The 12,893-nt window shown below is 38.5% G+C and overlaps 2 protein-coding genes across 11 annotated transcripts in view; one reads left to right on the forward strand and one right to left on the reverse strand.

Moving 5' to 3' along the window:
- LOC135166520 (NAD kinase-like) overlaps positions 1 to 12,893 on the reverse strand; it is an 18,280-nt gene continuing 5,387 nt past the window's right edge. For 3 of the 10 annotated variants that reach the window (XM_064128817.1, XM_064128819.1, XM_064128818.1), the window contains exons 2-7: positions 5,948 to 6,031; positions 3,981 to 4,110; positions 3,046 to 3,343; positions 2,363 to 2,715; positions 1,902 to 1,984; positions 1 to 933 (exon numbers count right to left, since the gene is read on the reverse strand). In XM_064128817.1, coding sequence (XP_063984887.1) covers positions 741 to 933; positions 1,902 to 1,984; positions 2,363 to 2,715; positions 3,046 to 3,343; positions 3,981 to 4,110; positions 5,948 to 6,031 — 1,141 coding nt within the window. In that variant the 3' untranslated portion in view covers positions 1 to 740. The other 7 variants (XM_064128814.1, XM_064128812.1, XM_064128816.1 and 4 more) reach the window with 7 other exon arrangements.
- The window catches only part of LOC135166512 (uncharacterized transporter YutK-like), a 23,776-nt gene continuing 20,884 nt past the window's right edge, over positions 10,002 to 12,893 (forward strand). Inside the window, exon 1 of the mRNA XM_064128792.1 lies at positions 10,002 to 10,151. Coding sequence (XP_063984862.1) covers positions 10,080 to 10,151 — 72 coding nt within the window. The 5' untranslated portion in view covers positions 10,002 to 10,079. The remainder of the gene's footprint in view (positions 10,152 to 12,893) is intronic.

The raw sequence follows: 12,893 nt of genomic DNA on the forward strand, positions 1-12,893 counted from the left end.
TTAATATTATTCACAATGATTTATTGTCCTTGAATTCATGTTTTACAGACAAATTCTTTTCCGATATACCATTTTTACATAAAAAATAAGGGAAATATATACAGGTGGCATTCGTAGCTCGTCAAATGATATAAAAAAATTTTTAAATCATAAAAAAGTTAGCAATTGGGAAGAATTAATTTATTCCTCATTATTTCGTAAAAAAATAGTTTTATTAAAAAGACGCACTTATATATCTTATCAACGTTAACAACTCGATCCGGGAAAATATCCACAACATTAATGATACACCCATCACTCACACCTACTCTCATAATATACAAAAGAACAATTTGACGATTAAAATTGCAGGAAAAAATGAACCGTAATGTACTTCATTCATTAGAATGCCTGAACAATTACTGTCTTCCTGTTTTAATCCTTGGGAAATGACCAAAAATGATTAGCTAGAATATAATTACAGTTTTGATCGGCAATAAAGAAAATTATTATGATACTAATGATTATGATTGGCTTAATGAATTAATAATGTTGCTCCTTTCGGTTCTTTGAGCAAACTATGTCTTTAACGAGAACAAATAAGTATGAATTTATTCAGAAGGCAGCTTTCGCTAAAAAATAATATTTTACCCACGAAGAATTGAAATTTTTCCGGAAAATCATTTTTTTTTGTCGCGAGAGCTTTTGATGACTCGTTGAGGTTCGATAAATCAGGACAATCTTTCGCTTATCACTCGTCCCTAGCTGTCACGATCCAGTGAATCCAGGGTGTCGTTGCTGGAGGAGTGGGTAAGGTCGCTCAACTCATCCAGGTGTTTCTGGCGTTTTCGCACGTTCCAGTGGAGACACTCAGCCAGAGAGTCGAACCAGTCAGTTATTTGATCCATAGCACAGATACTTGGCACCGGATAGATTGACGTGGTTACCCACAAACTAAGAATTATAAGCAGAACATTAGAGAAATATTAAAATTTATTTAATAAAAAATCCAAGTCGGCAGTCATTTAGGGTTTTATTTTTGATAACTAGGTAATTGTTCTTTAAATACATCGCGATCAATCAATGGTCATTCTCAAGTAATGTTTTTTGTACAAATGTTAAGGTAAACATCTACTAGAATGGTTTTCAATGATCGTAAATGGTTGGAGAGTTGGATTTTTTTTAGAATAATTATAAACATCTTAAAAAATCGAAGCAGAAGAAATGTTAGAATTTTTTTAAAGAGTCAATGACCGTGGGTGATATTAAATAAATAATAAATTATTGTGAGTGATGGTCATTAATAGTTCTTTGAACGGTTTTTCATTAAAAAGAAAATTCTTGTGAAGTTTAAATTTAAATGTAGTTCGACGTAAATAATCGAACGCAAAAATGGAAAATCCCCATGGACAACACAATTACAGAACAGTGAGATGACACAGAAAGATAGAAAAAAATTGCAATACCAATTTTCCCTTTTCCATCCACCAGGCACCACCCACGTCTCCTCCCATGGCGCATTACTAATTCCCGGATGAAATTCCCCGTCAAATAGTACGAAATGTCCCGAGAGATAGTGTTTCTATATGATTACTTTATTTACACATGGCATGAAGTATTCAATGACGTTGTAGAAAGCAAGAGAGACGCAAGTTTTCGAGAAAAACCTCGAATCTACGAGAGATAGCGAATTTATCATGGAGAATATTTTTGTAGCTGTCATTTTGCTCTACAAAAAAGCTCATGAGAGAAATTCTGCTATGTCCCTTAATTTCCAAGTTAATCATGGAAAACCAGGTCCGCGGGTGAAATTGATTGGAATCATTGTACGATTTAGCTGATGAACTTAATTGAATTTTAGTAAAATTCAGAAAAAATTATGCCCCGTCTTTGACCCATCTTTAATCAACAGTCCGACCAACCTGTCCCCAGCCTGTAGCTCTTGCTGATTACGACCATCGAAGGAAACGTAGGCTGTGTTACGTGCCTGATCACTAGCCATAATCTGAAAATTAGAATTAACATTTTAGTTAGTGGAAACTCAGTGATTACCTGTCACCATGGAAGAGCTCCTGACGATTGCGTCCGTCGAATGACACCCAGGATGTGTTTCTACTGTCTGGTGACACGGAAATCTATTTTTTGGGTGAGAAAATGCCTTTAAAATCAATGAACTTTTTACTTATTTAATTCTCAACGCTAACGACATTTTTAATATTTTTTCTTGTATTTTTTATAGACAAAATAGCGTTTGAAGCTGAATTGGGAGATCCCGGGTTTGTTTCAGTTCAGCTTATGTAATTTTTTCCCTCAATCGTTCTAATTGTATTTTAATTTTCTCAGGGTCAAAGGAAATGGAGCAGAACAGAACTATAATTCTCACCCTGAGTTCAACTCCTGCTGGTACAACGATGGGTCTGAATGACAATGAGTGTGGACAAATGGGTGTAATCATGATAGCAGGTACTGATGGATGAATCATACTGGCCCCAGCAGCAACAGCGTACGCCGTTGATCCAGTTGGTGTGCTCACGATGAGACCATCGCCTTGAACACTGGTAACGTGTTTTCCATCGATGAAGAGATCGATATTCGATAGATAAGGTGAGGGCCCACGATCAACAACAACTTCGTTGAGAACGAGAAGGTTTGTAGGGGGTTTTGTCGGCTGTCCATCCTCGCCCTTTCTCATTATTAGGCAACGCAGACGGCTCCTTAAGGTCAATGCAGCGTGACCTAGAGATTAAAAGATTGAGAAATGAAGAAACATTCGAATAAAAATTAATTTACGGTTCAGAAAAAAAAAAATTATTATGGCTCGAGGGGAATTTGGGGTCCAACGGCCCTTAAGGGCGGATATTGAAAGTCAGATAGTATGGGTTTGAGGGTCAACAGCTCTTCTAAACACCTGGTCAACGTTTGAAGTTAAAGGTCAACGGGTTTTATGACCCTCAAAACCATTTGGCCCTCACCGAAAAATATCCTAAATTATGTCATTGTTTTTTCAACTCATCGCTCCTAAAAATCATTAAAGATCGTTTTGTCTTCTCAACAGATTCAACTCACCCTCAAGGACATCAGTAACTTGTTTTTGAAAGTTATCAAACTTAAATGGCGTTAGGAAGCCAAGAGAGCCGAGATGAAATGCCATGACAGGTGGTACAGACTGTTGAAACAATAGGCTCGCATAAAGTAGGGTTCCATCACCACCGAGGCAAACAATAAAATCAATTCTGTCCTGTAAATCATCTGTTCCATCTCTAAATGTTTGCAGTCTGTCCCGTACACCCTGGAATCGTGGATCCCTGGCCAATGCCGGATCCTCCAGGACTGATGCCTCCACAAATACCACCATTCGTTTTTCCTGAAAATTTTACTTGTTAATTTTTTAGTGACGGAATTTAATGAATTATAAGGAAATTTTTTGCTGTCACTGCTTGATTGTTAATGCAAACGGGGTGATTAGGCGGATCGGTTACTTTTTATCACACTTCTTGTTGTGTAACTTTTTTGCGTCATCATGGAATTTTCAGATACACAAATGAATCTCATTGAGAGATTTAGCCAAGGCGATACGACATTCTAATGAACTTGCGTTGAATTTCTGGAAATCAAATTTGTTGTTGACTGATATTATTTAGGAAAAAATAGAGAAAATTGTTTGCAAGAATTTCTACGGAGAGAAGTATAAATTTTTATAAATTCTTTCAGCAGAATAAATTATTTTTAATAGCATCCGGCAAAGGCTAATGGAACAGTCAATGAAAATCCGATCTGATTTTTTTGCTAATTTTCCCACAATCACGTGATCTGCCAGGAAATTACTGCTGGGAGAACTGAGGAACTCTTTTTTTACAGATAATTGTCTCGTCTACAAAAAAGATCTGATAATTTTCCTCAGGAGCACATAATTAAGGGTAATTCGCGTATTACGTATGGAGTTGCAGCAACAAAAACGAAAAATTTTCATACTGAATAATAAGTGAAGAATGAATTGTTACCTCGATGAGCCATGTGACTAATTGAACAAAGGGCGGCAACACTGAAGGGTCACGAACTTTTTTGATAACGAGAACGGTGAGGGGGGACTTGTACCAGGTCAGTCTCTGTGATGCTGGGTCTTGAATGGTCCTGAAAAAAAAAAATGTTTTTAACTAATTTTCCGGTATTGTCAATAACATGCAGCCGACTCTCTATTGAAATTCCACCGGAAATACTTGGGGACAGCCTTCAAGTCACGAAATTCCTCTGTTCGCGAATGAAATTAGAAAACCCAAGGCTTTAATAATAAAAAATAAATAAAAAAATTAAAAACGTAGACGAGAAAAATTAATTCCACAAGTGAATAAAAAATTTACAGTAAGTCACTGAATTTGCGTATTACGAAGATGGAAAAAATAATTATGTAGAAGATGGATTCATTCATAGATTCATTGCGGTTTTTATTGCAATTGTACGTGAAGAATAATTCAAATAAGTAATGAGAGTGCACAAATGCATTATCCACGTACGTGATGTATCTAAATTGTGGGATGAGTACTAGAGTGTACTGACACCATGGGTTTGTTTACTCCCGGTTGCATTATTACGTCAAACTGTAATGGGAATATCAGCTCGTTTTCACATATTATAAACTACCGAGATATGAAGTAAGAGCTAATGCTTTCTTATCGGAGTTATACCCCTAGTTCATGTGGATGTGCGATGAGGGAATAAAAAAATTTATTTTCCCATATTCAACAAATGAATGCAAACAAAATCCGCCCGCAATCAATTCCCATTCTCTCCTTTTTCCAGCCTTCCCTCCAAATCTATAACTAAATAGAAAAGTTCATTTCCCCACGATAATGATAAATAATCGTCAATGATTCAGCATGAATTCTCATTTTGAGAGTTCACAAATCGAATTTTCCTACTTCAATTATTAATTACGATACCTAAACAATATTAATGAATTAATCAACTGAATGTTACTCACTTGACAGTTCCCACCATTATTCAATATTAAAATACAAAGCCGATAAATAAATAAAAAATAAATAATAATTTTTCAACGAAATAGAATTTTCAGGCGATCCCAACACTTCAATAATTTATTTATTTTCAAAATTAAATTTTAATGAAACCGATATTTTGAGATCTCCATGGGGCGCTACCGAGCATTTTGCAGCCGTCTCGGGTCGGGGGTCGCGTGCGCACTGACTGTCTTCGTTCCGCTCCTCCTTTTTTAAAACTCCAGAACCATGAAAAATTGAATTACGCATGCGTCACATTTACAACGTGCTGCCAACACGAGTTACTTCGGAATTAAATCGACATTGTAATTATTGACGTTGTCGCAGTGGCAATTCTGAAAAGGTTTTTCAATTTTTACATTTTCTTTTTTATTTTCATGCATACAGATGTGCGCTTCCGTCGGCGTGCGAAACACCAAAGTTCACGCGATGAGTTCATCGACACACGGACGCCGCAAAACAATAGCCCTCCCCCTTCCCGCCCTACACTCCCTAAAATCTAGAAAAACGTATTTTCCTAGACCTCCGATTACTTTAAATGCGAATTTCCCTGAAAACAACTTCTTGACCAGCAAAACCCATTTCGAAAATTCAATTTTGAATCCAGACACGAGCTGATACCAACCCTCTGACTCACGATATCATCCCCACTCCCGATCGGGGCCGCTGGATCGTACGGGGAAGGGGATGAACAGCGAGCGCGGGCATTTCAAAAATCGCTCCTGAGTAATTTTTTAAGTAACTAATTAAAACTAAAAGAAACTATATTACGCATTACGCGAGACTATCCGGAGGGCCCCGATGGCTTTGCAATACTCGCAACGGTCCTGAAGCGACAGGAGTGGGGAAGTGTCACGTGATCATCATTCAGGGAATAAAAAATTAAAAGATAAATCACGCAGTTAATGAGCACACAACGCTGTGGATTATCTCAATGAATAGTCAATACTCACATGACCATTGCTGAATTTTTCATGATTCGTCCGCATGGTCCAAACTCCTGGATGGGACTAGGTGCGTTGAGGCTCCTGGTTCTCCTGCAAAAATAAATGCCGGGGAAAAAAAATCATTAGCATCGATCGAGAGTTGATGCATGCACATGCATAAATTATCATAATAAATATTGGAAAAATTACTGGGTCACATGCAGGCTGTCTGTAATTTATGAACGATTCAGTGTTGGGTCGAAGGTAGACGATGGATGTCACGTGTAAGGGGACTTGCGTCAAAATAAAAAATAAAAAAAAATCTCAGTATTTAAAGTCACGAGTGTCGTTCATTCGATACCTCAACACCCGGTTTTTGTGGCCATTCTCCAGAGACACTTTCGCATCGTTCTCCAGCTGATGGAATTCAAAATTTCCGTCGATGTAGCCGAGGGCTGAGGCGTCTCGCAAAGGAGGGACTTGATCCATTTTAAAGTCCACTAACAATTAATCGCAAGAACATATTTCTTGTGTTAAAACGTGAGTCCACAGTCCCTTCACTATCATCACATGAAAGCAATCACTAAATTACAAAACAATCGGCGATTATGTGATTCATAGCATCTCCGGATGCAACTCAGAAGCTGAATCAACACATATCAGAGGTCTGAATTCGCGAGGCGAAGTGAACTAAGTCATGAGGATCGGGGGAGTTATCGTGAAGAGCAAACGAACCGATGGCATCACGTGATGCATGGATAACAAGTAAAAAGACAATGTATTCGGATTGTCATGATGTTTGTATCGTTTTCCATTTACGATGATAGGCTCGCAGCTATGAACAATGAACAATGAAGGAGCAGGTGTACACGTGAGAGGATATCCCACCACCTGATACTCGTGGGTCAAAGTGTCACGATTTGTCTTCCGCACCTCAGGACTTCGTCATCAAGTGCTCGCGGATGCCGAATCAATCAGTGAATGGTTCATCATGAAAATGCAGGAGATCGTGTGCTGCAATTCACTTCAACATCTTCGTTAAATGAAAAGGGAGCGAGTGAAAGCCTGAAAGGAATCCGAGGTAACCATACACCTGGTATGCAACAATGAAGGGACGTGACGTTGCAAATTCCATGGGGTGAGTCAGCACGAAACAACGTTTTGGTCGTCATTGGAGGCAGCTGTACAGAAGAGATGAGGAGAAAAAGGCGAGGGAATTGCTGCTGAAGGAGGAGTGAGAGAAATAAAAATTTGAGATACCGCAAACAGTCGGTGGCCGCTGGCGATCGGTATGTAATAATTCTCGGAAAAACAATGATCGTTGTTCCTTAATATCAGTGGAGGATATTTTAATGGGCGACTCGTTGGGAAGTAATTTGCCTCTGTAACCTCGATTATCGAAGGTCGGTGCTTTTTTTTCGGTGAGGAGGATGAAGTAAGGTCATGAGCAAGCGATGAAAGGAAAATGAAAGGAATTGAAAGTCTTGGTCGCGTGTTCTGGATGATCGAGTTGGATTTTTTGGGCCAATGGGGGTTATCGGAGGGAATGGACAGTGCAAATGTCCCAGCGAGTGATAACGATGGTTCACTCATGAGATGTGCGAGGATTTACTGATCTTGATGTCATCAACATTCTGGATCGTTTGGGTCGAGATTGGTATCGGGGGAATGATCTACAATTGGAAGTCATCGCAGCTCTGGAAAGTCCAATCAGTGACTGAAAAATGAGGATAATCAGAAGACTGCGGACGATGGGAGGAGGAGCAATTACAAATATTCACCAGCGAATGACTCGAAATTTCTTCAAAATCATCAGCACTTTTCCCGGTTGCTCATGACTTGTAGTTACAAGTCATGATGAAATCGTTAACTATCTAGACATTACCAAATGATAATGCCCTCGGCGCTGATAACCGTAGCATGCAGATAACAACATTGCGAATATCCTTGTCTAGTGGATCAATTACTCCTGAGAACACCAATCGGTAATTGAGATTTTCCAATGATCACCCTTTCAGACACATCAAGGTACTTTCCAATCGATTACATGATCGACACGGAGCGAAATACAAGACGCAGTGATATAACACCACACCCTCAGGGACAAACAATCCTTTTCACGATTCTCGCTTCGTCGATATTCAATGAATCGATTGAAGAAAAAATTGTGTAAATCACTGCGCATTGAATTTCCAGATCCCGAGATTTAAAAAAATCTGGTGTATTATAATCCGCGAATGAATGCGAATAGAAAACCACAAGTAAAGCATTTCAATCACTTCTCTGAACATTGATCACTTCATTGAATTTCCAAAGCAACTCAGATGACGCGAATATCGCGTTATTGATAATGACTTATCAACTGATTTCATCCACTTTTTTTCCGGAAATAGGTGATAAAACGAGTGGGAAAAAATTGTCTACTGTCGTCCGAGAGAGACCCGAGCTGAGTCGAAGTTACACGCGGAATGACGAGTGCTCCATGGCCCCCAGGAGCTGGGCCGACGAGAAGGGGGAGACATTTCTCCCGGCCCTCGATTCCGATGATGCCGATCGTAAGGTCGAAATGTTTTAGTTGTGTTGGTAAGTTTGGAAATATTTTTATTTTTTATTGTTTCTATTTTTAGTTTTATTTCAATTTCTCCAAATACACTGGTGTTACTGTCCAATAAAAAAAAAATCACAACGCTATTTTTAATAGTTTTTAAATCACATCTGCCATGAAACTCGTCACTTCGCATCTCCAAACAGCCCGAAACTCGTCTAGCAAGGTAAATGCAACAATTCATGCAAATTAATCACAATGTTGAACTATGTACACGCGCATCGTACACTGTAATGATGTGCCTATATATACTGCAACTGCAATTTACGATGTTTCTTGAATTTAATATGCGGAATGTCAACTGCATGCGCTCAACACGTGTGTGGCTGTATCATCCGAGGAGACCTAACGTCATTTGAAAATTTTATCAGAAAAAGGGATGAAAATAGATGAAAAACATTCTGACATTTCCGCCAGAAAACGCGATATCGCATCGTTACAGACCCATCACTTTGCACTGCAACATTTCATGAAGATAAACTGAACAATCTTATGTAATCGACCAGAACCGCGACAGGTCTCATTCCTCTCGCGTTTTTTTCTATTTTTGTTCGATAAAAAATGAGAATTTAATTGAAAAAAAAAATTAAATTCTTTCCGGGGGAAAGCGAAGACGGAGAACACGCAGAGACGAGTGTGCGGTCTATAAAAAGGAGAGGGGGTAGAATGGGTTCAAGATAGAATAGACTTGAGAATGCAACAGCGAAGGTATGCGATGGCTACATAAAACCTTTAGAGGATTCATTAATAAAAATATAAAAGAAATTCTCCTGGAATTCCAATGGAATCCGTTAGAGAAAACTATGACGTTCTCTTGTTTACTTAAAGATTGAGTGTAATCAGGTATTTAGACTAGGAGTTTCATGAACATGATGACCCGAAATGAGCAATTCCGTTTTATTTATTGAATAGAAAAAAATAATAAATGGGAATAAAATAGGGCGGAGGGGAATAATGACGTCATAACTCCGGTTATTTCGTGGTTGATGCACCACGTGGCGCTGCGTTTACTCCAGTGCCGAAAAAGTGAGGTTAATTACAATTAATGGAATTCTTTGGAAGAAATGGGACAAAGCAATCACATAATATTATAAAAAAATATAAACAAAATGCTCCGGAAATTCCTCCGAGAAAGCTGGGGCGTTCGGTTTTTCACTGGATGATTATGTGTAATCAGTCGTTTACATTCGGAATATCATGAATATAACGAGCACTGCGGTGTGTAGTCACGTTTTCAACGAGGATCACTGGGTGGAGCAGGTAAATATGTTAATGAAAAATTATATTATGAATGCATAGTGGTATTCTATCACGTACTCTATCACTCTATTCACGGTTCTTTTTTTTTTTAAGATAGTGGAAGTGCTCTGATGAATACCTGGGGTCTGCCTCCTCGTCGCGCACAGTGTCCACGTTCGGGTCCAACATCTCCATGATAACTCGAAATTGCTGGAATTTTTCGGGAGAGTAAACGGAGAGAGGTTAGAGGTCTCCTCCCAACCGAAAATTGAGCGACACTGGGTCACATGCAGGCGGACGTCGATTCATCGACGCATGTGCGGAGACTGGTTATATGAGTTGGTATATATGTATTGGTTGCAGTGTGGGTGTGTGAGAGCGGTGTCGGTGAGTGTTTCATAATTTTTCAAGTTTTTTCATTCGATTATTCAGCCGAATCACTTAATTAGACGCAATTTCCGCTGAACTTTCTACTAGTTTTTCTCCTATTCTCTTAAAAAAATTCCGCGGATGTTTTTGTTTTTGATTACAATATTTAGAAGAATTATTATGGAGAAACAACAATGACCGAGAAGTGCCCGAAGCCTGGGATTTTTTTTATTTAATAAACAGGAAAAATTACTTATGAACCAATTGGAGGATATTGATGTTCAGAAATTCGCAGGAAAAAGGGTTTAAAAAATCAAATCAATGGGGAAATTTATTTGGTACAATTTTCAAGAGAAGTTCGATGGAAACCCGATAAAATTATTTGTGCCAGGATTATTTTCCTCATGGCGAGCAAGTGAAAAAACCCATAAAGTAGAGCGGAAAGAGAAAGGATACTAAATTCTTATGACCTAACACTCGAGCCGATTTATGGAACCTTGACAATAATAATAATTATCATTATTACTTAAGATGAAGTCGGAGGGACGAAGTGCCCCGAGGATCGTCCCGCGATCTCTCTCAAAAATTAAAAACAAATTAGACGAGTCTTTATGACAGCAGCTGCGAGAGTTGACAGGTGTTTATAACATGTCCAAAAAATTCTGGTCTCTCATTGATGAAGACAGATCATCGCAAGTGTCTTCACTGCATTTAATAACGCAATTTTCAATAATTTTTCTATCACCAAAAATGAAAAAAATAATCAGGACTCACGGCCAAGTGCCCGATCGTCTCCTTCGGCGTCCCTCGGGCTCATCCGATCGATCGATTCCCACGGGAATGTCGCAGTAGTCTCGGAATTCCCCGACACTCTTCCTCCTCGGTTTCGCGTCCCTGACCATTTCCCCCAATATTCACATCAAATTTTCCTGACCCATCGCCACTGAACTCTGGTTATCCCGAAAAACAAAAACAATCACCGATTTGTATTCATCGGGTCATCACCCAGGAAACAATCGTTTTGAAATCATGAGTTTCCCCTGCCCGAGGTCAGATGCCACTGATCGAGATTTTCGAATACATAATCAATTATCACTATCACTGGATTGTGGGAAAAAAGAGACGAATCGTGAGGCACATCGACTGGATTTAAATGAAAACTCCCGAGCAGAATTTGTAATGGAAATGCAAGACACGATTAAATCACTTGTCCACTGGTCTGTGCGAAAAAAACCGCATTTACACCGACTTTTCTATTTCTTGATTCGATGAGTGATCCATTGATGATTATTCATGGGAGATATATGAATTTATGAATTAGAATGTTCATAGGATACGTCAGTGACGACTGCAGCGTTATTACTGAAGTGAACAAAATTTAAAACCAGCTGTAGCATGACTCGCATACGGGACAACGAGCTCTACAGCAATTCCTCCACATCTACATCCCCCCCCCTAGAATTTCCACGAGCCTATGGCGATAATCATTATGATAATGCAACGATGACACGAAAAAAAAAATGAAAGCAAAATTCCATGCACTATTTATTCGAGATTACGAGCGCTGTAAAATTTTTATTTATTTTTTTCCCACGAGGTGATAGTTGCGGTGGGTTCAGGTGATTGATGGTGAGGAAATGGGTCATGTAAACGTGGGGAATATGTGGATTAAAAAAAAATTCCTTTGTATCCTTTCCATCTCAATTTTATGTTAATTTTTTATTTCTAAAACAGGAAAAATTCCTATTAATCTCTAATAAGTTGTAAAAATCATTCTAAAATCGGAAAAAATATTTTTCTGCTGTTACAATTTGTAATAAACGAATTCACCGTTGACTAGTCCGATTGGGGTTTTTAGAACGCATTCACGCTAAGAGAATTATTAAATTCAGTTAATAATGGGGGTAGTGAAGCCGTTCAGTTTTTAGGACGATGAGAGCCAAATCGATAGGTAAATCGCAAACATTTCGCGCTTAGGAAAAGGTTCGACAGATTAGAAATTATGCGATTTTATAATATTTTTAAAAAATATGCAATCCTGTGCGTTATCAGTTCAATAAAAAATATACAGATGAACAACAGATCAATTCGCCGTGAAGGAAAGTGATTGGAAATTGAAGTCTATTGAAATGGAAAACGGCTCCCATCAGCGGATACTCGTCGTCCTACGACATTGATGTCAACGGAGTGGACTAGAGTGTTTTATTGATTACGGGGATGTTCACACGCAATTGTCTTGAAATTGTCTTGTCCATGCTAATATTGATGAGCGGCTAGTTGGCCTTGGACAAAAGTCGATACCGTTATCATTGAATACGTTTGACCATGCGGAATCGATTGTCGTCACACCGTGCCAGTTGAAGAGTGAAAAAATACCCATTTACTTTATAAAAATTGGTCTCGAAAAAAAATTGCCTGTTTACCATTAACTAAACCCATCAACATTGCCGGCGTTCATTGATGGAGGATAACGAAAAAAATATTTTGTGAAGGAACAAATGTAATTAATCATCAGGTGACAAGACAGTATTAGAATAGGTCATTCAAGGCTTCGATGAAGTCAGACGTTCAGACAATCAAAAAATTCAGGGCTAAACAAAAATCATTTCCGTCTGATGCGCAGAAAGAAATATTCAATAACATTTACGTAGATGGTAATTTTTTACGTAATTTGTGTGTGAAAAATTACGATGTCGTCACTGCGATTTTCAGGGTCGATATCAGAAGCTTCAGGAGGGCAAAATAATTAGAGCATTTTTT

Source organism: Diachasmimorpha longicaudata, chromosome 10 (assembly GCF_034640455.1).
Source record: "Diachasmimorpha longicaudata isolate KC_UGA_2023 chromosome 10, iyDiaLong2, whole genome shotgun sequence".
NCBI lineage: Eukaryota > Metazoa > Arthropoda > Insecta > Hymenoptera > Braconidae > Diachasmimorpha > Diachasmimorpha longicaudata.